This window comes from Drosophila sechellia, chromosome 3L, assembly GCF_004382195.2.
Source record: "Drosophila sechellia strain sech25 chromosome 3L, ASM438219v1, whole genome shotgun sequence".
Classification (NCBI taxonomy): Eukaryota; Metazoa; Arthropoda; class Insecta; order Diptera; family Drosophilidae; genus Drosophila; species Drosophila sechellia.
Window position 1 is genome coordinate 20735519 of NC_045951.1, and position 24358 is coordinate 20759876.

General features: G+C 44.0%; 6 protein-coding genes across 6 annotated transcripts in view; 1 reads left to right on the forward strand and 5 right to left on the reverse strand.

The window, feature by feature from the left end:
* Positions 1 to 4052, forward strand: part of LOC6616414 (ecdysone-induced protein 78C) — a 31008-nt gene extending 26956 nt beyond the window's left edge. The window contains exons 4-6 of the mRNA XM_032718309.1: positions 1178 to 1800; positions 1877 to 2152; positions 2213 to 4052. Coding sequence (XP_032574200.1) covers positions 1178 to 1800; positions 1877 to 2152; positions 2213 to 2590 — 1277 coding nt within the window. The 3' untranslated portion in view covers positions 2591 to 4052. The remainder of the gene's footprint in view (positions 1 to 1177; positions 1801 to 1876; positions 2153 to 2212) is intronic.
* An 829-nt stretch (positions 4053 to 4881) lies between these two features.
* On the reverse strand, positions 4882 to 6151 carry LOC6616416 (inositol monophosphatase 1). The gene is made up of 4 exons (XM_032718310.1): positions 5988 to 6151; positions 5783 to 5916; positions 5363 to 5731; positions 4882 to 5302 (listed from the first exon to the last, which is right to left on the reverse strand). Exons 1-4 carry the CDS (start codon positions 6054 to 6056, stop codon positions 5038 to 5040), a joined length of 837 nt encoding a protein of 278 aa, XP_032574201.1. The 5' UTR covers positions 6057 to 6151; the 3' UTR covers positions 4882 to 5037.
* Positions 6152 to 6589: 438 nt separating this feature from the next.
* On the reverse strand, positions 6590 to 9278 carry LOC6616417. Its single transcript, XM_002040741.2, has 3 exons — positions 7598 to 9278; positions 7161 to 7532; positions 6590 to 7091 (listed from the first exon to the last, which is right to left on the reverse strand). Exons 1-3 carry the CDS (start codon positions 8593 to 8595, stop codon positions 6683 to 6685), a joined length of 1779 nt encoding a protein of 592 aa, XP_002040777.1. The 5' UTR covers positions 8596 to 9278; the 3' UTR covers positions 6590 to 6682.
* Positions 9279 to 9373: 95 nt separating this feature from the next.
* Positions 9374 to 18313, reverse strand: LOC6616418 (acetyl-coenzyme A synthetase). Its single transcript, XM_002040742.2, has 6 exons — positions 18003 to 18313; positions 11125 to 11863; positions 10900 to 11054; positions 10666 to 10834; positions 10414 to 10603; positions 9374 to 10319 (listed from the first exon to the last, which is right to left on the reverse strand). The coding sequence occupies exons 1-6, from the start codon at positions 18311 to 18313 to the stop codon at positions 9871 to 9873; spliced, it is 2013 nt and encodes a 670-aa protein (XP_002040778.1). The 3' UTR covers positions 9374 to 9870.
* Positions 18314 to 19026: 713 nt separating this feature from the next.
* Positions 19027 to 20033, reverse strand: LOC6616419 (glycine cleavage system H protein, mitochondrial). The gene is made up of 3 exons (XM_002040743.2): positions 19709 to 20033; positions 19375 to 19653; positions 19027 to 19313 (listed from the first exon to the last, which is right to left on the reverse strand). Exons 1-3 carry the CDS (start codon positions 19824 to 19826, stop codon positions 19213 to 19215), a joined length of 498 nt encoding a protein of 165 aa, XP_002040779.1. The 5' UTR covers positions 19827 to 20033; the 3' UTR covers positions 19027 to 19212.
* A 496-nt stretch (positions 20034 to 20529) lies between these two features.
* LOC6616420 lies at positions 20530 to 23880 on the reverse strand. Its single transcript, XM_002040744.2, has 5 exons — positions 23524 to 23880; positions 22666 to 22954; positions 21679 to 22010; positions 21122 to 21195; positions 20530 to 21059 (listed from the first exon to the last, which is right to left on the reverse strand). Exons 1-5 carry the CDS (start codon positions 23602 to 23604, stop codon positions 20744 to 20746), a joined length of 1092 nt encoding a protein of 363 aa, XP_002040780.1. The 5' UTR covers positions 23605 to 23880; the 3' UTR covers positions 20530 to 20743.
* Positions 23881 to 24358: the final 478 nt, after the last annotated feature.

Genomic DNA, 24358 nt, shown 5'->3' on the forward strand with positions numbered 1-24358 from the left:
TATAAGGCAAGAGGAAAAACAACGAAATCACTTGCCTACGTTTTCATATTGAGCGCAGTGGGTCAATGTCCCACTGATAAAGTGAGCACTGAAAGCCGGCAACTGGAGCAGCTGCGTCTGTTTCTTTTTCACTCAGTCTGTCCGTCTGTCTGTTTGGCTGGCTATTTGGCTGGCTATTTGTGCAGCCAAATGCGATTTTAATTAATAAAATATGTGCTGTCTTCGGTTGCACAAAGCGAAATCAGCTCACATTTTGTAATTTCACATACAAGACATTCAAGATATTCAAAAAAAATGAGGAAACAACCTTTTGGCTAATGAAGACTTCAAACGCTTAACGAAAAATTGAAATTAATTATTTTCCCCAGACTGAATGTATCGCATTTCGACGGACCGAGCAAACAACTTGTAGGACACGCAAATTTTCTAGTTGATAGAACAGAAATGTTGGCAATTTGCTTGAAAGATACGCGAAAGTATCCACAAGTGTGTGACGCATTTCTAAGATTTATGCGTGTGCCAGTTTTTCACTTTCCCAACTAAATGTAAGAAAACAACAAATCACTTGATGCGATGCTATGATATGAAAATTGTGTATTTTGTAGGGTGCGCGTTTTTGAATTTAAATAATCAGGTGACTAATAAGATACAAGCGATGAAAAAATACGCACTATTTTAATGGGAAATATAAATGGAAATGTGCAATGCAATTCATAGCATACTTTTTGGCTGGACTAAATAAATAAATTAATACATGTACATGTAAAATAAGAGATAATACTAGTCATGTAATAAAAGGTAAAAACTCAAAATATTTTTGAAAAGAGTGGGCGTAGGCAGGGGCGTGGCTATCTTCTGAAACAAACTTTCTCAGCTTCCACGTATCTAGAATGTGCTTATAGAATATAAATCCCGACGTTCATACGGACATTATAGGGTCAAAAACGCTTCCTCCATGTTACACATTTTTTACGACTCTATTAAGCCCAGCAAAATATTGAATATATACTTTAAATGAGGATATCAAGTATGTTAGTATTTGTATGTTATATACCATTATATATGGACTTATATCCGACTTCCGGATATCTGGCTACGGAAGCTTGTCTATTTAAATACAAAACTTACATTAACTGAGTAACTAATTACCCTTTTTTTCAATATACTTTACCTGCAGCTGTACGTTATGGTCGCGTTCCAAAGCGTTCCCGTGAGCTGAACGGAGCGGCCGCCTCTTCCGCCGCCGCTGGAGCTCCTGCCTCCCTCAATGTGGATGAGACCACCAGCAGCACACTGCACCCGAGTCACCTACAGCAGCAGCACCATCTACTACAGCAGCAACATCAGCCAAAGCAGCAGCAACACCAGCAACTGCAACAGCAGCCGCATGTAAGCGGCGTACGAGTGAAGACCCCGAGTACTCCACAAACGCCACAAATGTGTTCGATCGCCTCCTCGCCATCGGAGCTGGGCGGTTGCAATAGTGCCAATAACAATAACAATAATAACAACAACAGTAGCAGCGGTAATGCCAGCGGCGGCAGCGGCGTGAGCGTCGGCGTTGTTGTTGTGGGCGGACACCAGCAACTGGTGGGCGGTAGCATGGTGGGAATGGCGGGCATGGGCACGGATGCCCACCAGGTGGGCATGTGCCACGACGGCCTGGCGGGAACGGCAAACGAGCTGACCGTCTACGATGTCATCATGTGCGTGTCGCAGGCGCACCGCCTCAACTGCTCCTACACGGAGGAACTGACCAGGGAGCTCATGCGTCGTCCCGTGACGGTGCCACAAAATGGGGTAAGTAAGCCAGCCGCAGAGCTGCTGACTGAATTGGTTGAAAAAATGACGAGTACTAATTGGCCCACTCCCACAGATTGCCAGCACAGTGGCGGAGAGTCTGGAGTTCCAGAAGATCTGGCTGTGGCAACAGTTCTCGGCCAGGGTGACGCCTGGCGTTCAGCGGATTGTGGAGTTTGCGAAACGCGTACCTGGCTTCTGTGATTTCACCCAAGATGATCAGCTTATACTCATCAAGCTGGGCTTCTTCGAGGTCTGGTTAACCCATGTGGCCCGGTTGATCAATGAGGCGACATTGACACTGGACGATGGTGCCTACCTGACGCGCCAGCAGCTCGAGATACTATACGATGTGAGTCCAGCAAATGCACATTGAAGAGAACGCTCGTTTCTAGCATTCGATTATTTACAGTCTGACTTTGTCAACGCCTTGCTGAACTTTGCCAACACGCTAAACGCCTACGGGCTGAGTGACACCGAGATCGGACTCTTCTCCGCCATGGTGCTGCTGGCCTCGGATCGAGCTGGACTCAGCGAGCCCAAGGTGATCGGCAGGGCCAGGGAACTGGTGGCCGAGGCGCTGCGCGTACAGATCCTGCGATCGCGGGCAGGATCCCCGCAGGCGCTGCAGCTGATGCCGGCGCTGGAGGCCAAGATACCCGAGCTGAGGTCCTTGGGGGCCAAGCACTTCTCACACCTAGACTGGCTACGGATGAACTGGACCAAGCTGCGCCTGCCGCCCCTCTTCGCCGAGATCTTCGACATCCCGAAGGCCGACGATGAGCTGTAGGATGTGGGGCCAACCCCGCGATTCCAGGGCCGTGCAAAGCAAACCGCAACAAGAACAGAATATTCTACCACTTGTAGGCTTAAGCAACGTAGCTATAGATCGAAATGGGAGGGTCGCAGATCAGATACACGTCTACTCATTATTACTGGAGAGATAGTTCACTAAGCCTATATGCATATTACTATACTAGCAGTGTTAGAGCGACTAGGACTCCCCGCTGAACATATACATGCGCAAACATAAATTATTTATTTCATTGTTGACTCATCACGCTCCACTCCAGGCATCACAGCATCCATTCATCCCCGCACAATCCCAACCAAAATCGAGATACGAATGCATCCAAATTCACCATTGGCCAGATATCCAAGGCATCTATTTAGAACTCGACTGAAGAGCGAGCGTTAAAGTTCGATTAATACTGGTTTTTTAACATAATATTAACTACTATAAACGATATCGGATATATGTGTACGTTACACCTAGAAATACGGAACTAGCGTAGTCGAAAAGCAAAAAGACCCACTTCGTTCGCTTGCAAAAGTTGGAGATCCCATTTGATATAATATATACATATTCAAGATGATAAATGATAAATCTATGCTTAGTTTAAAACATTTCGAATTGAAGATCGATGCGTTTATTGTATCTGCGTGTAAATAAATTTAAATTAATTCCTACCTTTAACTCGCTGCGAATTGATTATTTTAAACCCATCTACCCACTCGGTTGTCGGATGATCTCCACCAGATCTTCGACGACGACCACCTCCATTGAAAGTGTTCAGTTTCTTACTTAAGATCACACATTTGACATCGTACGATTAAGATACTTGGGTTAGAGACCGTCTAAGTTAAGTGCTTTAAGGCTTCATTTGTAAAACTCGGAACAATCAAATTAATTGATCAATTTTTGAATAGATTGGTGCTAAATTTGTGTGTTAAGTTTACATGGAAACAAGCGAGGAAAACCAACAGACAGACGAACAAAATATATGAATATATACATTAAAAAACCTATCTATATATCAACTAAATGTATGTAAAAATCAAAAGGATTCTTCTCTAAATCGCTCTTCATTGATTGTTGAATTTATATAGAAAATTTTGTAAATTTTATTAGTGTGACAAAGGAAAATATTAAATGTAGAGGCGGCTGCGATCAATCTCGCGGCTGCCGTTTTATGCTCCATGTGTACCTTTCGCTTATTGAACTAGAATATCAAAATCAACATAGATCTATATACATCAATTTATAGACTACGATTCGCAATATATTAGAAGACAAGCAACTTACAATGCTCTAGCAGTTCTTTCTCCCGATCCTCAAAGAGTTTCCCTCCATCACACCCACTCTATACTTTCGATCCCCCAGCACGTGCCCAAGAAATCTCTGTGTTAATTTTGTAAACCAGTGCGCATAATGGAACCTTGTGAATGTAGCATTAAAAACGAGAACAAGAGCAACAGATTTTTAATTACATTATTAACTTATAACTAACTATTATATACATATATATAATAAATATATAGATACAATTTTTTACCTACCGTAGCTTTGATTACATTTTTCAATGATGTGTCAAATTTTAAATGGTATTACCGATAGTCCAAAATACTCAGCAACTACAGCAGAAGTACAGAAAATCAGAAGTTACAGCGAATTAAGAAGGCCGACTTCCTACGATATAATGGCTAATGTCCACTAATCGCTCAACTCGAATACAGTGCAAAGATCCAACCAGATATATGTATACAGTAACCATATATCAATATGCGACACATTGCTTAGTTGTTTACTGATCCATACCCATACGAAATCTAAACACATCGAAGATGAGTCGGCAGTCTCTCTCGACCTTGCAATACCCCGTTCTACGGAAAATTATTTGATAGAGGATCCCATGGTCTGTAGTGCAGGGCATATAGATATCAGATACGAGGCCAGCTCGCTTTACTAAAAACCTAAAACCAAAATAAAAAATAGAACGGAAAACCATATACATACATAACACTAGGCTGGAAAAATAAATAACGAAAGACGATAAGAACACTGCAAAAACTAATTAGAAAGCGAAATACTTACGCAGATTGTAATAAAATTACAGAAAAACAAACAAACAAAAACCGCCTTTGTATGATTTGTTAAAGTGGCAATAGAATGGAATGGAAAAGTATGACGGTTTATCAGCTGGTAAGAAACTATTTCAAGAGATATGAAATAAGCAGATAATTGCTCCTCGAGAAGTCTCTTAATTGATTTGCAAATTTGTTTTTGAAACACAAATATAATACATGAAACAATCGTTTTTTTTATTTGGAATATCCTTGACTAGGCGTAGTCAACTTTTTTGTTAGGTACATGGTCGGTATATTTAAAATGCTTTTGGTTAGTTAAGTCCCATTTCGACTTAAGTATATATATGTAGGTACTTTAAGTGCCGGCTCTTAATCATCGCGAGGAAGGGGATTAAACTGCGTTAGCACCTTTGAGATCTCTTGGGCCAACTCTGGTGTGGCTGCCGCCAGGACCCTTCGAGACATGATGTCGAATTCGCCGCCAGCAGGATCGATGACCACGCCACCAGCCTCCCGGACAATCAAGTCGCCGGCACACACATCCCAGGCGTGAATTCCAAATTCGTAGTTGGCATCAGCGGCTCCCAGAGCAACCATCGACATATTAAGGGCTGCCGAACCCAGGACCCGTAGGCTGGAGTATTAAAAAAAAGAGTTAAATTTCCATCTATTACATCATAAAGTAATGACCTACCCATGCGCCTTTTTGGCCATCTTCTCGAAGTTCTCATGCACGACCTTCATCTTGGCCTCGTCCCGGGTGGTACCGAATTCACTGGTGACCAGCGCTTTGCCCAGTTCCTTTTGGCCGCTCACGTGGATCCTGCGCCCGTTGTAGAAGGCTCCGTGCCCTCGTCGCGCAGTGAAGCGCTGCTCCAGGATGGGATTGTAGACCAAGCCCAGCTCCGTGACCTTGTTCACCTTCAGACCCACGGAGATGCAAGAGTGCGGAAATGCGTGCACAAAGTTCATGGTGCCGTCCACGGGATCAATGATCCAGGTGGGCTCGTCGGTAAGCTTCTTGACACCCTCCTCGCCGCTACTCTCCTCCTCGCCGATGAACCTGCAACTCACAGAGTTGAAAAACAAGCCGGAAAATCAGCGCGAATCGTACTTGTGCTCCGGAAAGTGGCGGCGAATGCCGTCCATCAGTAGCTGCTCCACATCCTTGTCTGTTTGGGTCACCAAGTCGATGTCATTGCTCTTGCAAACGAAGTCCTGTCGCTGCTCATTGTTGCGAGCGATGAGCTGGGAAAGTTACCGGGAAAAAGAAAAATTCCATAAGGCGCCCTATTGAGTTATTTTCCACTGCTAATTACCCTTCCAGCTTCTGAAACCAGGTTGCTGGCCACCTCTAAGCACTTCTCCACGTCCACGCTGTGTGACATTTTGCAGTGGTGCTGCCTCTGTGATTTCTGGACGCCCAATGAACCGCTAACAAATCAAAAGTTGCAAGTTTTAATTAAATTATACTATGATGTGCAAAGTGACCAACGCTTGCGACCGTTAAATTATTCTAATAAGCTCGGAAAAATACTAAGAAAATACCAAACATTTCTGATTGGACAATAGACCGTGGTTGCAGTTAAATTTATTTTTTTTAAATGTCCTACTTTCTTGTATATTTTTTTTTTATACTTTTGATTTAAAATCAAAATTTTGCAAGGAACTTCGTTGGCACTATTGCTATGGCTTAAACCAAAGTGTAATCACGGCAAATCTATACTAAAACATACCCATGTGTACCATACACCCATTGACTTCCGCATACTAAAGACTTACAAGAAACAATTTTAGAAAAAATAGCATTCAAATTGGATGCCATGTAGATATAAAATATATGATATATAGATATCATTAGAATGATTAGGCATAGCTGCCTAGAAAAAGGTATTTTACTAGTAAAAGCAAAACAAAAAGCTTTACTTAAAAACATGGAAAAACCATGCATTGTCAGTTTATTAAACAACTAAAATTTTAAAATGCAATTTAAGCTGGCCTTTCTGGTGGTTAATTAGTTAGCAGGCGTCGCTTTTTTTTCTCTGCCTATTTCGGTGTCAGTGGTTTCTGGGGTATCCGAATCGGGGAAGTCCGTCTGGCTGGTAAAGTCCCTGGTCTCCGGAGCAGGTCCGTACTCATTGGGGTTAACGGAACGCGGCTCGTCGTCACGTGGAGATGGATAATTCTGCTGCAGGCAGTTACCCAATTCGAGGGCAAGGTAGTCAGTAGAGGCAGCGAGGCAGCGACGGGACATAATGTCCAACTCCTCTCCGGCCGGATCCATTACCACTCCTCCGGCCTCCGTGACTATCAAAGCGCCTGCTGCCATATCCCAAACGTGCAGCCCAAAGTTGTAGAAGGCATCCGCCACTCCGGAGGCGACCATTGCCAAGCACATGGCGGAGGATCCAATAGAGCGCATCCTACAAAGAATCAGGAGTAGTTGGTATGTAGTAAAACCAAACTAGATTCTGTACATTTGAAATACTCACGCATGTGTTCTCTTTACCAGACGCTGGGAGTTCTCAGTGGCCACCTGGTTACGCGCCTCATTGCCGCCCGAGCTGTACTCCTGCAGAACCATGGCCGCGGAGAGGTTGGTTTGGCCAGTGGTCCTTATCATCTCGCCGTTCATTTGAGCACCCTTGCCCAGTTGGGCCGTGTACATATTCTTCATGGGCGGATTATAGATAATACCAAACTGGGTCTCCTGATTTACCAAATAGGCCACGGAGATGCAGTAGTACGGAAAGTGGTGGACAAAGTTCATGGTGCCATCGATGGGATCGATTATCCAGGTGGGGTCATCGGTCAGGGTCACCATACCAGTCTCCGACTTTGAAATTCTCTCTTCGGCAATAAATCTGTATGAGTTATAGTATACAATCCGCATTGAATGTAAATGTTCCCTTAATTAACCCCTACTTACTGGTGATTGGGATACCGTGAGCTGATGGCCTTAATGAAGGACTCCTCGACAATGTTGTCGGTGGGAGTGACGATGTCATTCGTGTGCTTCTTGGTGGTGTACTCCTGGTTCTTTTTGTTTTCCGCAAGAGCGATAGCGCCAGCCTTCTTCACCTCCCGACAGGCCAGCAGGAACAAAGTGTCCAGATCGCTGGCGGAGAACTGATCCGGAAGTTTTGGGAATTCCTCTTCCTCCGGCACATTTTCCTCGTCGGAGTAGAGCATGCCCGAAGTGTTGGTTCCCTTCGAGGCGAATACCTTGGATGGGTGAAAACTGATGTCGGTGTTGGTCAACTTGCTATTTATGCTCTGGCCATCGTCTTGGCTTCCATCCGTCGGCACGGACGACATCATGGGTGGGGGCAATGGTACATCCTCCGGTCTAGGCGCCGGCGGGGGAATGGGCTCAGCTTCCGATGCTGCAAAATCAATTGATTTCTGCTGAGGCTCTGGTTGTGGGGGAGGAGGAGCAGGTCGGACGCGTTTATCTGATTCCTCCGATGACGAAGTTGAAATATCAGATAGTGCTTTCTCCGATTTCCTTTTTGCCGATGGTCTATCAACATCGGAGGATTCAAGATCGACCTCGCTTTCGGAGGGTCGCTGCGGCTTGGGTGGAAGATCTGGCGCCACACCTTTCATCAAAGAACTCCGCGACGAAATGTTGACCACAGGCTTGGCCGGTGGTGTCGTCGCTTCAGCAGAATGTGTGCCAGTCCGATTCGGATCATTTATGGTGTGTAAGCGCGCTTGCGATATCTTCATGGACATCGCCCGCTTGTCGGGAGGCACCATGGAACCACGTCGCTCTTCTGCTTGCCGCAGTGTGTTCACCCGGGCATCCTGCTGAGTGGCCTCGTGATCCTCCAAGCCAAATCGGGTAGCCGCGTTTCCGGGGGTGGCCTGGTCTGGAGGGCGTTCAGCAGGTTCCTTGCTTGGTGGTAGCTTATCGTCGACCATTCTGGTGGTGCTCGTCCACAGCCCCAAACAACAATCCAGTCAAAGATCTGACACTGCCACCAAGGTGTTGAAAGACCGAGCCAAAAATCAGCAAAACAAATGTGACAAAGGCCGAAAGTTGACTGATTCACAAGGAAGTATCATGCTCGGCTAGTGCGATCTTAATTCTCAGGGACTGACACTTCATAAGAATTTCTAAATATAATATAGTCTTTGCACTTGCAGGTTCAAACACATTAAAACAATAAACTTTATTTTACACATACGTTCATATACAGAAATATATATATATTTATATATAGATATGTAAATTGCACTCTTTCGTTCGCCATCGCTGTATAACTAACAATCTTTTTACAATCAGACTGGGGACCGCTGCCCCTAATCAGCCAATCCATGATATCCATTACTTCCAAGCCGATCTCCTCAAGATAACGATCTCTAACAATAAAAGCCTCTATACTTATATCCATAGGCTTGCAGCAGTAACTTCAATGATATGTTTCGTTGCAGTAAGTCTTCTGACCTTATAACATGTATATATATAGTGTATATAGTATATCCGAGCGTTTCTCTTTAACATGTAGATCGTATCTAGGAATATGGCAAGCATAATGCCACACAGATATGTATCGTTCTCAAACTTATGGGCTAATGGGACGGGGATGAAACCGATATCCCCTATGGTTTCCGGACTTACGTGCGCATCTTCTCAGATCTGAAAAGGTTTGAAAGAGACACTACAAAAAAGGATACAACTAAAAAGAGGTGATCTGTGTAATTTGTGGCGACAATTGGAATCGTGTATATATTTTGTCTCATATCAATTCTACTAAAAATACATACATAAGTAAGATATAATTAAATTTGTATCACAACGAATTAGCGAGAACTTAAACTACGACTACAACGAAGAAACAAAAGAACTGGAAAATGTGTGCGTGGTGAGCATGTTAACTACGGTGAACAGGCAAGTACTCAAAATCATAGAGACGATAGATAACTGGGATCGGAAACCACCCAGTCACTTACTTACGCACACGCTTAGGCTTACGAGCTAAGTAGAATTTGAAAGGTGCTAACCACTCCGTAGCCCGGAACGGAACAAACATTAAGCAGTGGGTAATTCATACAAGTAGAGGGAGATTTACAGGATACGTAATCGCGATACGTAAGTGGTAGAAGTGCGATGGCAAAGTGGAGTGGCCAGTGCAACCGGAGAAAGCCTTGGGTGAAGGGATCCTGGCTGCTGCCATTTGGTCCAACAGCTACCATCTACTTGGCCTCCACTGGCCGGTTGGCGAACAGTTGCTCCACAATTTGCTCATCGGCCAAGGTAGATGTGTCGCCCACGTTGCGATCGTTAACCGCGATCTTGCGCAGCACACGACGCATAATCTTGCCGGAACGAGTTTTAGGCAGTCCGGGAGCATTTTGAATGACATCCGGCATAGCAAAAGGTCCGATACGTTCTCGCACCATCTTCTTCAGGTCCGAAATTAGTTTCTGGTCGAATAACTCGTTCTCGTTCGGCGTAATGAAGCAGTAGAGACACTCGCCCTTGACGGGATGCGGACGGGAAACCACGGCGGACTCAGCCACGCGAGGATGCTCTGTGAGAACCGACTCAACCTCGGCGGTGGACATTAGATGACCGGACACGTTTAACATGTCGTCCACACGGCCAGTGATCCACAAATAGCCATCAGCATCGCGACGGGCTCCTATGAGAAAAAAAATCAAAACAAAAAAAATAATTAGCAATCTTAATTCACTTTAAAGTCACAATGAAAAGCAGTCCAAAACTTCATGACTCACCATCGCCAGTGCAGTAGTACCCTGGGAACTTGGAGAAGTAAGTGTCCTCGAAACGTTCATGGTTGTTATACAAGGTGCGCATCATTCCCGGCCAAGGTTGCGAGAAGACCAAGTAGCCCTCTCCCTCCCCCTTAATTTCAATGCCGCACTCATCCAGCAAAGTGGGCTTCACTCCAAAGAAGGGGAATGACTAAGAGTAGAAGACAATAAATGTTTAGTACTGACATCAACTAGCCAAAGGATTTTTCTTACAGCAGATCCCGGCTTCATGGGAGTCGCTCCAGGCAGAGGTGTAATGACATGACCACCGGTTTCCGTTTGCCAAAAGGTGTCCACAATGGAGCACTGCTCCTTTCCAATGTACTTGTAATACCAGAGCCAGGCCTCCGGGTTGATGGGCTCACCCACGCTGCCCAAAACTCTGCAAATGAATAAAGTCATTAGGAAAATTGTTATAGAAGTAAAAATAAAGTGTATAAAACCTACTTGAGTCCGCTCAGGTTGTGCTTCAGAACGGGATCCTCTCCGAACTTCATGAGGGCACGAATCGCCGTGGGAGCTGTGTAGAACTGCGTTACCTTATATTTGTCAATGACACTCCAGTACCGATCGTTTCCAGGGAAGAATGGTGTGCCCTCGAACTGCAATTACCAAGTAATAGGGACAGTTAGTCAGAAATCCATTATTTGTTAGATCTTATCATCCACTTACAATCACTGAAGTGGCCCCATTGGCCAATGGTCCGTACACGACGTAGGTGTGGCCCGTGATCCAGCCAACATCGGCGGTGCACCAGTAGATATCCCCTGGCTTATAGTCAAATACGATCTTGAAGGTCGTAGCCGCATACAGCAGATATCCGGCGGTCGTGTGGAGCACTCCCTTGGGCTTGCCAGTGGAGCCACTGGTGTAGAGCATGAACAGCGGATCCTCGGCGTCCATCCACTCGGGATAGCAGGCTGGCTCCTTGTCCTCCATCTCCTCGTGCCACCAGTAATCGCGGTCATCGGTCCATGGGATTTCCTCCTCGACATGACCCGGCTGGCACGGAGTCACGCGCTTCAAGTGCGACACCACGATGCACTTCTCCACGGAGTGTCCCATCTCCTCGACCTTCTCCAAGGCCGTGTCGCACAGAGCCTTCAGGTACAGGGGTTTCTCTCCACGCCAGCCTCCATCCGCCGTAATCAGCAGCTTGGCCTTGCAATCGAACATCCGCTCCGCCAGCGAGTCCGGTGAGAATCCGGCGAAAACGATCGAGTGCACGGCTCCAATGCGGGCGCAGGCCAGCATCGCGATGGGCAGCTCCAGAATCATGGGCATGTAAATGGATACACGATCGCCCTTTCGAATGCCATGATCCTTCAGCACGTTGGCGAAGCGGCACACCTCCTCCAGCAACTTGCGATAGGTGAGACCCCGGGAATAATCGTCGGGGTGGTTGCCCTCCCTGAAAAAATGGCAAAAAAGAAACATGACCAGGAGGAAACACATAGCATTACATTCCAACATACTTAGTATTACTTGTACAGTATTTATATTGAGCACGCGCCGGTGGCGTTCTCAAATGGGTGGCCGCATACCGGGTTTCCCACAATTGGGCTAATTACCCCGACCACAATTGGATCACTTACTGTAATGCGAGGCTTCCTAATTGCCCAGCCGACTTAATTCGATTTTCTGAACTCGAATTGTCACCTAATTTCAAAGAGATTTCATAGTTACGGTAAGTGTTCCAACATAATATTTAAAAATGCATTCGAATCCACTTTTTTGTACCGCTTGTGTTCCTACCGCGTACATAATATGACTTTGCATTGTGTAATTGTATATACTTTGTGTGCCTTTCCCTTTTTGTTCTGAACTTGGCAACAGAAGCCAGTGCCAATAACCTACTTTACTTTATTTACAACAGCTGCTAAAAGTCATTGAACGAGTACTTTAGTTAGCAATAGTGTGCACAACTAACGTTAAATCGGTAAAAGGTAGTTAAATGTATCCAAAAGTAAATAAAAGAATTAAACCGAATCGTATTTTCATTCCTAATAATCCGAAATTCACAAACAAATTGGAGGCACTGTTAATGTTTCCCTAATTGTTGCTATTAAATGAATGAATATAGAATTCAGCACTAAATGGAATGCGTCAGAGCTTTGAAAGCTTTGAATGGGTAAACAAATATCGTGACTCTGGGGTAAATCGTGAATGGTTTCGGCGTTCAAAACGGATATAAACACTAGCGATCGCCGACGGTCAGTCATGAAACTTCGAAAGTAAGGGGAAAGCCATTTCCATGGCAGTTTTGGAGGTCAAGGCAGATTAGCAACGCAGAAAACAGTAATAAACTACACGACAGGTGGACTAGAAAGGCAGACAATGCAATCAGCGGAGTGTAAATCATCACCTGTTGTCCGTCGCCTGCGATAAGCATTAGAATTAGCCGGCAATAAAGCGTCTATTATTTTGGCCCAAAATGTGTATGGCCAAAGAGAAAAGCAGGAAGCAGTCGGAACGACGGCAAAAGCTCCCCTTGTGACGTTTTTTGGGGGTTATTTCAGTACCGCTGACTCGTCCGCTGTGTTCAAAGTTCGCCCTGCGAGTGGGTTGGGGGTTTGTACTGATTCAACTGGGCCAAAACCGCCCGGGTGAAATGATATTCCACTTGAACGAAATACCTGTTTGTGCTTGTACTTGTCAATTAGTAAGTTGGTAAAAATAAATAAAATACGCCATGAAAACACCCCTCGATTGTGTTTTTACTTTTTGGACTTAGTCATTTGCTTCCTGGACCGTATGCTATACTTAACTTTAGACAAATAGGACAGTATGCGAAGGAGATTAGGGGCGCCACCCGTATTTATTCGGGGATTATGCCCTACGACCCCTAAGGGATGGAAACCATATCGAAATCATTAAAACTGGACTACGTTTACCAGGCAGTCCTACATACTGGCCTACAGATGCTAGAAATTTTGATTGATTGGTTTTTCTGTGGCAGGAAATATGTCTAACAATCTAATAACTGCAAACACGCAATTGGACTTATCATCGGAGACCACTTACCAATGCTGATAACTCTTCTTCGAAGCCCGTAAACCACCTGGCTTAAAAACAATGAGCACGAAAGTTACCCCATTGAACTAACCCACGAGTGCAATATCAGGGAGGACATTGATTGCTATGACGATGCACTCTTCGCAGCAGCAAGGAGGATCCCCGATGGAGATTTGGATTCCCAAATCTAAGCCCGCCGTCCGATAAATGGATCGCGATCAGAAACTCTGGCCAATAGCGACAATGACAGGGTCTGAAAACTTGCTTTTCGGCTAAAAAATGTATTCCATCTAATCCATATAATTGGATTTCATAATGTTTCAGGACATCAATGATGCAAAAGTCATCAGAAAGGAGTTTAAACAAAAAAAGTTTCAAATTGTGCAAATAAAGTCATTTGTAATCCCACACACAACAGCAATTTCATAAAAATGTTTAAAAACAATAAACAGGCAAATATCATAATCTTTCTCCCCTATATTGAAATGCGCAGAATTTTCCAAGCTCATCAATTTTGATAACGTCTACCCTTAACAAACTGCTTGTCCCCAATCTGGGTCTCCACCTTGACAGCCATTTAAGTAGGCGGAAGCACATCGAAGCTAAGAAGACTTGTCTAAAACCAATGACCAATAACCTCCATTGGCTTTCAAAAGGTTCTCATCACTCCGCCAGGTCTTCTGCTTCGAAACGACAACATTTACAGAGATCCTGGTGTTCTACCCACAAACCCGAAATATCCACACAGAAAGCAAACTCTTCATCCGAATCATCTGGCCCGGGGTCTAACCGAACCCACCTGCAACGGAATGATTATCCAGAACAATAGGTAATTAAGAGCCCCTCAATATCTAACGTCAACATGACTGTTATGGATAAGATCAAATAAATATAATATATGTATATGTTTTGAACACCTGGTGATTGCCAAGCTGGGCCGAAATCACAATCTGCCAGCGACAGCTGATAGTCAAGGAAAACTAGCAAGTGTGTTTGCGGACGTCCTCTCCACTTATCAGAGTTTGGAGCACCGGAGGTGCCTCCTCATCCTCCGCATGAGTAATCAAACCAAATGTGTCGCGACGAGCGTATTAATTTCCAATTTGGAGGCGTAATCGGGCCACTCGCCTCCTAATCTCGCCGCCGGATCGCCAGACAAGAAATTTTCCATGCCGCCTTAGAAACACCTCATGCACCGTCCCGGTCCGCCATCTACCATTCACCTCTTGACCAAGGGAAGACGCGTGGCCGTCTCCCGCTTATCAGAAATCAGAAATCCGAAAATATACTAGAAACGGCCACTCTCACCACACGTGCGAGCCAAAAATGAAAAAATTATGAGGAATGGCATAAAATCCATGGCAAAAACAACGAGCGCCGGCGACTTATCTTAATAACAATAACATCAGCTGTTGATTCGCGTGTCGTATTGATCTCGCATGGAATGTTTTTGGTTTCTTCCCTACACTGTGCAAAAATATCCTTGTGTTTACTATATTTTAAATATTATTAAGCGCCTGAAAATAAATTGCTTAGGAACAGCTGATAGTAACCAGTTTTATTTACTCAATATGTGTGATTTTTATTGCATCGGTTGTTGTTAGAATTCTTATTATTATTAAGTTCCCAAGCACTCGTATTTATAAGCGGAAAAATGACTTTGGTTAACCTACATGGCCTTAAACTGAGTGATTTTTAAACACCATTCGGAAATGTTTTGTACCAAACGATCTGACGGAAATTTTTGATGGTTAAAAAATATTTGTAGATACTCTCCAACCAAACTCAAGCAGTAAAATTGAGACTTGCGAAGATCAAAAATTGTTTTCAGTGCTTTCTGCTATCTCTCTCTATCGCGTCTCCGTGTCTGCCCGGGCCCTACAGTTTGAGAGACATTATCGTACGATGCTCATTCACAATGTTTATCTAAAGATCGGTTATTTGTTTTTACGGATTGATTTGCGTGAAGAGAGTCGCTTACATAATTTACGAAGTCAAGAAATGCCTAGGCAGCATTTTTATACACATGTTGTTTTTTGCCGCTCTCTTGTTTTTTAGCAAGTAAAACAGACAGTCCATTCTTCTTTACACACAGCGCACCCTCCCTCCCTCCACTAACCATACCACTCTCCTAGTCATTCTTCGTGCGTGGAGGGAGGGAGCGCAGTGGCTCTCTAATTGGTTGTGAGTGAATCAGACGATGTGATCGCGTGATTTTCTAGACGCCCAGTGGCTGTCAAACTATTAGCGCTCACTGGAATATTAGAAATACTTTATTTCGATAATTTTGGGTAAACTTTCCATTTTGACACGTTTTCAACTGTTCTTCATCTTTTTAGTCGATTTCGCCGTGTTTTACCGATTCTACTCCACCTTTTGCCCAGACGCCGACTGACACACAAATTAAAGGAAAGCAAAAATAGCAAACTGTTTAACGCAAAGACGCGCTTCCATCAATTTGAATAAACAATTTGCGCGCATTGTCAAATCGTTTACATAATATTGCTCGGCTTTCGCTTCAGGCTTTCGTGTGTTTAATTCGACTTAATTTTGTTGCTAACGACTCTCGGAATTGAAAACAGTTTTGCGTAAATCGGTTGGGTTCGAAACGGTTATTTTGGGACAAAGGTACAACAACCTTGTTTAGTTCGACGGAAGGTGCACAAATATTTAAGACATCCAAAGGTATTGTTTTTCAAGTTGAAAAATGTCATAAAATGTAAAATGCACCAAAACGCAGGGTTTCCAATTGTTCAATTTTATCAATATTAATTAGGCCCAAGACAATTCCTAATAACCAATTCTTCAGCTTTTTCGATTCGGTGCGCCTATCTATGCAATAAAACTGGGACATATAACTTTTAAGATTTTAGCTTGCTTTGGTTTGCAATAAAATTATCTGAGACGGCGGTTCGAAAAGCGTTAATTATTACTCATTACGTGCACTCGGTTTTTTAGCCTTTTTGGGCCTGTGTCCCCCTTTTATCTTATCTGAGCAAAGTGAGGACAGATTGTGGGCTGGGATTAAATAATTCCCAACAAAAGTGCGAAATAGCCGAGAATATTAGTGGTGATGGGCCGTCGTAAGTTCGAGGCTGAATGGGAACCAATACTTGCAATGACCTTGTAATTGCCTTTCAGTTACCTGACTTTCATTTGCATTTCCTCCGGCACACGCGCCCCGCCCCCTAACCCGCCTCTCAAGTGATAACCCCGAGATAAGCTCATTAGCATTAACATTTGTTTAACTGTGTGTTTTTTGCGCCCTGACGCATTGCTCGGTGAACTTTGGGTCTGAAAACAACTAAAATACTTCTCGCGCAACCAAAACAAAATACTTATTCCGTCCATCCAGTCCGAGCTTTTCAATTTAATTGCGATTTGAGTGGGCACTTGAGAACCTCATAAGGTACAGCACTGGGTACAGCATTAGCTCCTCCTGGGTAGCTAATCAGCGAAAGGGAGTGTCTGTTGCCTAATCGCAGTCACCGAAGTATGTTGATTCGAAGGGGGAAGAACATATACAGTGGGAGCAGTCACTGGTTTGTATCGCATTCGATTGTTTAATTTACTTTAATTAGTGGAGAAACAAACAAAAGCGCAAAGATGAGTTATAGACTGAAAATTAGATAAGACAACAGAAAGTACGGATATTGTACTTTTGGGGCAAGTAAAAGGCTTTGCTAATAAAAAAAGCACACGCTGGCTTAGTTATTATTGTTTTAGTGAGAGCTTGACGTCACAAGTGACAATGACCCTTAAGCTTTGCTTTACATTCAAAATCACAGGAAATGTACTTCAAATAATTGGAGGTATTGGCAAAAAACGACACTCAAATTTAAATTTATGAATAAAGAAAAACATTCTTACTCACACTAAAAAGTGTAACTAGCAAAATACATGTGAAAAAAAATCAAATAAGACCAAAGCTTCTATGTTTCAGGGCTTCCCCAACCGGTTTAATTGTAAATCGATTTAAACTGAATAAATAAAGAAAAACCAAGCGTAAACTTGGCCGGGTCACCCCCTTATGAGGGTCGTCTCGAGGAACGAAGACTAGCCCTGACATTGACCCAGAGTCGGAGTGTCTAGCGAAGCCGCAGTTGGAAAGCCAAAAACCACCCAAAACTGAATTGATTTTAGGTCGTTAGTCTCACTGTCACATTCGGCATGCAGACGATTAAATCAATTATTTGCGACAATCAAAACGAAAATAATCGCTCAAATTAACAGACACAAATGTAATAAGGGAAGATTCCCCAACCAAAATCGATGGCAGGTGGGACGTGCCACGGAACTGCATCCTTGTGCACATATGTATTTAAATTAAGCAAAGGAGTGCTATCATCTGTTTCGGTATGGTGCCTGCGCAGTAAATCCTGTGCACGAGGAGCCCACCTTTCTACGTCACAAGGCGAGAGTTTCGTAACCAGACGAAAAATCAATAATCCTGCGCTGCCACACAAATACTTTTGTTTTCGTACGACCTACGCCACCCAGAGCGAAAGTGGGCGAGGATTTGCAACCGAACTCACCAGTAGTAGGCTATCTGGTCGCCCAGGCCGTTCCTTACGTTGCGATCTAGGAGATTGTAGCACAGATTAGTGGAGGCACCCTCCATCCATTTGATCGAAATGGGTCCCTTCGAGATGTTGAAGTTGTACTTGAGGAACTTCTCCGGATCTGCGGGCGTTTCCCAGTGGAACTGCTTGGCCACGCGGGACCAGAACTCGGCCGGATTGTCCAGCGACTCCTGGTAGAACTTCTGGTACTCCTCGAAGCTGGATATGTAGGCATTTTGGCTGATGGCCGGGTTGGGATCGTATATTGATTTTTCCGCTGGCATTTTGTTATTGAGTTGTGGTTTTAGGTATTGGTGTATATCCTTGAACTGTTTTCCCTTGCTTGAGGTCTTCAATTATCCTGTTTTGCAATTATCCTTAGCTTTGTGTGTGATTGTTTTTATTATTTTCAGAGGTTGGTTCTCGAGCAGCATGCGCTTCTCGCACCGCACGGAATGAGTTCTTTTTGAGCACTGACCATTCGAATGAGCTACTGCCAAGCTTTTCTCCTCCGTTGCCATAGCTTTCCGAATGGAAAAGCTTCGGCGAACACGCTCTTCAAGTTCAATGGGACATAGGCGGCGCTTTTCGGAGGGCTTATCAACTTGATCGGGCATATTTTCAAGGCGCGACTTGGACATCCTTATCGCCAGAGCACGGCGTAACTTTCCAGAGAGGTAGGTGTGTCATCGGTCCATCGTCGAATCCATCAGGTGATGGCTGAGTGCCGTGGCGTGCGCCATCGCGTGTCCAAGCAACAGTGTTAAACGTTTTTTCTTAATTCCAGCCAAGCACGCCGCACCAAGCTGATCTGTATTATTATGAAACTGAGTGCCTTGTCCGCTCTCTTAATCTTCTGTTGAGTGACTTCTTATCTTTGATCAACTCTCAGCACGTTTTCTCTTCGGATTTTTGGTCTTATCACCTAGAAGGTTTCCATGGGGGAGCAGACGACGTCTGCCACCCGCAGGTCAAGATGCCCAATTTAAATATAACATTTGGATTTACTGTTGATTCTTATTCGTAACAAATTTCAAGAGCTACAACAACGTGTGTATGGCGATGAGTTTGGTTGGTGATATTTGGGTATGAGTGTAGCGTTTTTCAGCTGATAACAAATGCTAGTTTACTCGTTTGAAAGGCTACAGTCAAGATGCTTTAGGGTTAGGATTAGCTGCTGGTTCTAGTGATCCCCGCTGCTGCTCAGGAAGGCTTTGTACTGATCCTCGGTCATGAGGGCTTCGAGTTCCTTGGGATTCTTTAGGTCCACCTTGAAGAGCCAGCCTGGAAAAGGAAAGTACGTGTTTCAAGTGGAGTTAAGAGGGGGTCTTGACGCAGATATTACCCTTCTCATAGCAACTGCTGTTGACCAGGGCCGGTGTGTCCTCCACCTCGGCATTCTTTTCGATCACCTTGCCACTAACGGGTGAATACACCTCGCTAGCAGCTTTCACGCTCTCCAGGGCCCCACATTCGTCATCCTGCTTGAGTTCCGTGCCGGGTTCTGGGAGCTGGGCGAACACCACATCCCCGAGAGCCTCCTGGGCGTAACTGGAGATGCCTACTATGGCATTGCTGCCGGAAACCACCTCAACCCACTCGTGTTTGTTTGTGTATCGGCGTTCTGGCGGGAATTACAGTTTGAGAGTCAGTGGCTATTGCATAAACAATTGCCTTACCTTTGGCGAGGAGGCTTGTCAGATGAATGGCGCGAGCCTGGACGTTGCCAAGGTGGGTGGCATTTAGTTGGCGGGCGGCCTGCAGGCCAATCCTTGCAAATTTCGTTATGAAAACCATATTTTCCCAGTCAAAAACGAAGGCAACTGCCGGCGAGATGAATTTTCCAACCGTTCCCGGGGGTGTTTCGGTGACAAGTGATCGGATTCGAAAACACACACGCTACGTTTAATGCCCGGCAATCGGGATGAAAGTCGAATATTGCCCGGCTTATCACAATCCACAATATAATTCGTGAACTTTTGTTGACCCGAGTAAACAGCGGCTTCTTCAAAATGGGACTAAAAATGGCGTAAGGCATGCATGTCGATAGCGATAATAGATTACTGGTTATCGCACTGCCTAACATTTCGGCGGGCAGATTGAAAACTTCAATACGTATAATATTGTTTGGTGGTCAGTATTTCTTATAATTATAATTGAGCTTGAGCACTTTTATTAATGGAAAATCAGTTCAGATATAGATTTTATTAGAATATAGTACACCACAAAAATACTTCAATTACACACATAAGTTTTTAAAATGCTTGCTTCTGTTTGAAATATTTAAAAATGCAAAGAAATCAAACATAAAAATTTATTTTTAAAACACTTGTTCCACTTTTATCTCTTCTAAATGTTGAGATCAGACTAAAGATAAAAGCAGTCATCTTAATTTCCGAAAACACGCCGATGCTCCTCCTGGATTTCTTATCTACTTCCAATTAATCGTTGCTGGGGGCCGATTTCTTTCCTTATCAGCTCTATAAAAAACAAATTAGCATATATAAACAAATACCATTCCACTGCGGAACTAGAACGGCTTTATATATTTACAGCTGTACACTTATATTGTTATAAACATGCAAATAAATAAGAATAAGCAAGCAGAAGAAGTTGCTCCCGCTGATAAAATTTGAACTAAACTTTAGCTGGGATTATTTGAGAATTATGGTATCGAAGAGGGCTTTTTGGGGGGCGCCAAGGGGCTTAGTAATCTAGTACTGGTGTTGGCGCAGAATGCCATTGGGGCTGGGCTGCGGGGAGTAGTCCGGCACGGGGAATCCCGAGGTGGCCACCACTATGGTCTCCATGGGATTCTGCGAGGATTGCTTCAGCGGGCGACTTTGCTGCGGATTCGGAGGCGGGTACTGCTGGTACGCGTTGATGTCCCGGAAGCGACGATCCATCAGGTTCGAGTCCATCGACAAGTGCGCCGCCCGCACGATGGCTCCCTCGTTCACCTCAATGGTCTCGGCCATGGAACGGGTTTCCGGAACGTAGGCGGCATTGTTATACGCCTGGACCTCCACCCTGTCCATACAAATCGAGAATTAGTTTCCAGACATTTCGAATGTGTGAATCGTTATACTTACTCCTCGTAGGCGCGAATCGGGGTCCTGGTGGTCAGAATATCATTGGAATCCTTGCGAGGATTGAACAAAGTATCCTATGGAAAAGCGAATGTTCGTTTAATTTTAGACGAGACAGCTACAGCCCATTCAACATTTTGTAATATTTTATAAAGGAAGATATTTGAGACCTTTTAAGGATACTTTAAGTTTGAGTTAAGAGCACACCAGTTCAAGCGAACTGTCCTTGCAAAGAACTCCCGAACCTAAGACCCAGTAAGTCGTCATTTTCCAACGTGCTCGGTGGAACCAAACCGAAAAGCCAAGAGCCCGCTATCAGGCAAACCTGGTGCCAAATTGGAAACCAGCTTATCAGCAATTACCACCACCACATTGAGGTAATGGCGACAAAGTGCTAAGTTTAGCCATGTCGTAGTCGCTGCCCGCCGATTTTTACCTTCTACGTTGTTGGAATATTTTCAAAGACAGTGTCGAAAATTTATGGAATCAGCGGAGACAACGAAGAAGTCACCCAGCATAGGTGAGCGATGAGCTCACTCGCCGACCTGACCGCAACTTACCACATTGTCCTTATCGGTGGAAATGCGAATGGCTCTCGCGACGAGGTATGCGAGCAGTCCAAAGTTAATGAACCACAAAACGAATCCCTTGAAGGAGATGATCATCATGGAAATGGCAGCCACTCCTCCGGCGATTAAGGTGGCAGCCAAGGGATAGATGACACCAGCATTGATACTATTGGCATTATACCTCAGAGCCTCCGTGCGGAAACGTCCGTAGTCCACGCCGAAGATCACTCCGGAAGCTACATCCATGCAGCATATGGCGGCCACGAAGAAGGCCCAGATGTATATGGCAGTCACGGTCTGCTTCGGGTTGTCCTTGCGCACCCCTGAAATGGTAGGAGTAAAAGCATAAACTTAAGTGTAATCCATCACGGGCAAGTGCTGTCAGGAACATAACAGGGCGCTAAACATGTGATACTTAAATGGGCTTACTTATTGGTGATAAATCAATCAAACTTATAATGCAGTCATTAAATAATATCATTTTAAAGTAAGTGCCAAAAAGCTTATCACTTTGGTTTCGAAATTAAAGTAAATAGCATTTAACAAATTTTAATTAATCAATTACTAGATAAGATATGTTTCGTACATATTTGAGCAGTATTCAGATTGAGTCATAACCATAACTCCAACTATGCTACTATATTTTAACTTTACACAACGAATTGTATGAATATAACAAAGAAAAAGACTTTCCGGTTTACTTGTGGGCTAATGTGCTTAATTCTTTGAAAGCCAATAGCAAATGCTGAAAATGTTATATAGTGGGGAACAACCATTAATGAAATCGTTATATAACCCATCATATAAGTTCCCAGCGAACTTATCATCAAGTTTTGTTTATTTGGGCTTTACGGCTTTGTGCCATGCGTAAGTTTTGGCTGCCTCACAAACAAATTTCTATATTTTTCCTCGTGAATCATAAAGGTTTCGATATCTTAACTATATATGCAGTTCATTTCCGGTTCTTGAAGTACTTACACAGTAGCAGCACAACGGAGACGATCAGCCAGCAAACCGAAACGCCCAGGTAGACCGAATTCCAGATCAAAATCTGGGTGGGATCGAAAACAGTAGTCACTGTATTCAGAATGGTTTGGTCGTAGTTCTGGTAATCACTGGGATTCATCTTGCAACTGCCCTTGAAGTACACGTCGAAGAATACAGTCTTGACCATGGAGCCATAGGTGAGGTCATTTGTAATATACAGGACACAATTGTAGGCACATATCGCTGTTATGGTCAAGCCCATCCAGATGATGGACTGGGCCTGAAATACAAACACAAATAAAATAAGAAGAATAATTTATAAAAAAAGTCAGAGGCACACTAAAGAAAAATGAGTTCTGATTGGTTTTAGTTCGTCACTCTTTTTTAAAATTTATACTTATACATTGAAAATTAATTAAATAAAAAAGTTGTATCTTTTGTTATTCTTGTTCCGTCATTAAAGAGGTGGATGGCTTCTAGATCCTGATATTATTCACACCCAACGAATTAAGCAATTTTGTATGTACTCATTTACGTTTACGTTTTTTAGTGTCCCAATCTAGATCTTTTGTTCATTCACTTGTTTACACACGTCAATCGGCATTATCTGCTATCTGAGCGGCTCAGCTCTTCAGTTTGGGAGTCGTCCCGATGAGTCAATGAGTATTATACTCGTATCATGATCACTGGAATACTGGACTTTCCGATAGCGAGAGACCATCCAATCTTAGTAAGTGCGTTCAATGTCAGGTCGAACACCTCCCCATATCTCTTATCAATGGGCTGGGAATGGGGTCGCGGTCGCTTGGCGGCCGAGACTGTAACAATGAATTCCAACCGCCGACTTACCACTCCGAGAATTCCGGCCCAAACTGCTACCGTTCTGAGGGAGCCAAAGTGCTTGATTTTCGCCGCTGGTGCTGGATACATTTTGCAGTGACTGTTCGATGTTTAGGGGTGTTTTCTCACGCCGCGGATGCGGGACTCAAATCGATCGGGTTGAGTGCGCTTTTGCAGTACGCGACGTCTGTTGGCCAACTGAACGATCGAGCCGGACAATTAAGTTCGCCACCCGTTTACTATATTTCCCGATAAACCTTGCGATAATGACTCTTTTAACAAAAAGCCAACTGGCCAGGGGCTTTTATTTTTTTATGTTTCGCTTCGATCGAGGCGGTATCCGCTCGCTTTTCGTTTCGTTCGTTAACTGAATTCTGTGGTTTGGCTGAAACGTTTATCAGGTCGTAAGTTATATTATCGCTACTGATAAGAGAGCCCCCTACCCCACAACTTTCCTTTGGCTTGAATGGTAAAAAGAGACCTAAATCGAATGGCTACATTTGGAATTTCGGAATCTTATCGGTCCTCTGTATTGGCACATTAGTGATGTTGGCCTTTATCACTGCGTAAATGCAAGTATTTAATGCTTACCTCACAGGTTAAATATGCCAAATATTCACGAGGAGAATTTTTGTGAATTCAAAGTGCGCGGGCAAAGGCGCCCTCTACAGTCTACAAAACGCACTGTTCATTTTTTTACATTGCATGACAGGGAAGACGCGTCACCGTCTTTCAAGCGAAAATGTGCTGATTATTTATCTTTTATAAAAACAAGCACATAAACTAAGTATTTATTTGAATTTAACTACTCAGCAATCCCAATATGCAAAATAAATGCTTTATT

What these genes read in the sequence shown, in the direction of transcription:
- LOC6616418 (XM_002040742.2), bottom strand. Translation starts at nt 18,313, where the DNA reads ATGCCAGCGGAAAAATCAATATACGATCCCAACCCGGCCATCAGCCAA. An exon ending in CACAACCTGAGCGGACTCAA is followed by an intron (nt 10,835 to 10,899) that starts GTAGGTTTTATA and finishes ATTCATTTGCAG; the next exon opens with AGTTTTGGGCAGCGTGGGTG. An exon ending in GTACTACTGCACTGGCGATG is followed by an intron (nt 10,320 to 10,413) that starts GTGAGTCATGAA and finishes TTTTTCTCATAG; the next exon opens with GAGCCCGTCGCGATGCTGAT.
- LOC6616416 (XM_032718310.1), bottom strand. Translation starts at nt 6,056, where the DNA reads ATGTCACACAGCGTGGACGTGGAGAAGTGCTTAGAGGTGGCCAGCAAC. An exon ending in CGCCACTTTCCGGAGCACAA is followed by an intron (nt 5,732 to 5,782) that starts GTACGATTCGCG and finishes TGTGAGTTGCAG; the next exon opens with GTTCATCGGCGAGGAGGAGA. An exon ending in ATGGCCAAAAAGGCGCATGG is followed by an intron (nt 5,303 to 5,362) that starts GTAGGTCATTAC and finishes TTAATACTCCAG; the next exon opens with CCTACGGGTCCTGGGTTCGG.
- LOC6616420 (XM_002040744.2), bottom strand. Translation starts at nt 23,604, where the DNA reads ATGTATCCAGCACCAGCGGCGAAAATCAAGCACTTTGGCTCCCTCAGA. An exon ending in CTCCGTTGTGCTGCTACTGT is followed by an intron (nt 22,011 to 22,665) that starts GTAAGTACTTCA and finishes CTACCATTTCAG; the next exon opens with GGGTGCGCAAGGACAACCCG. An exon ending in CCGATTCGCGCCTACGAGGA is followed by an intron (nt 21,060 to 21,121) that starts GTAAGTATAACG and finishes TTGTATGGACAG; the next exon opens with GGTGGAGGTCCAGGCGTATA.
- LOC6616419 (XM_002040743.2), bottom strand. Translation starts at nt 19,826, where the DNA reads ATGGTTTTCATAACGAAATTTGCAAGGATTGGCCTGCAGGCCGCCCGC. An exon ending in GACAAGCCTCCTCGCCAAAG is followed by an intron (nt 19,654 to 19,708) that starts GTAAGGCAATTG and finishes AATTCCCGCCAG; the next exon opens with AACGCCGATACACAAACAAA. An exon ending in CAGCAGTTGCTATGAGAAGG is followed by an intron (nt 19,314 to 19,374) that starts GTAATATCTGCG and finishes TTCCTTTTCCAG; the next exon opens with GCTGGCTCTTCAAGGTGGAC.
- LOC6616417 (XM_002040741.2), bottom strand. Translation starts at nt 8,595, where the DNA reads ATGGTCGACGATAAGCTACCACCAAGCAAGGAACCTGCTGAACGCCCT. An exon ending in TCACGGTATCCCAATCACCA is followed by an intron (nt 7,533 to 7,597) that starts GTAAGTAGGGGT and finishes TAACTCATACAG; the next exon opens with ATTTATTGCCGAAGAGAGAA. An exon ending in CTGGTAAAGAGAACACATGC is followed by an intron (nt 7,092 to 7,160) that starts GTGAGTATTTCA and finishes GATTCTTTGTAG; the next exon opens with GATGCGCTCTATTGGATCCT.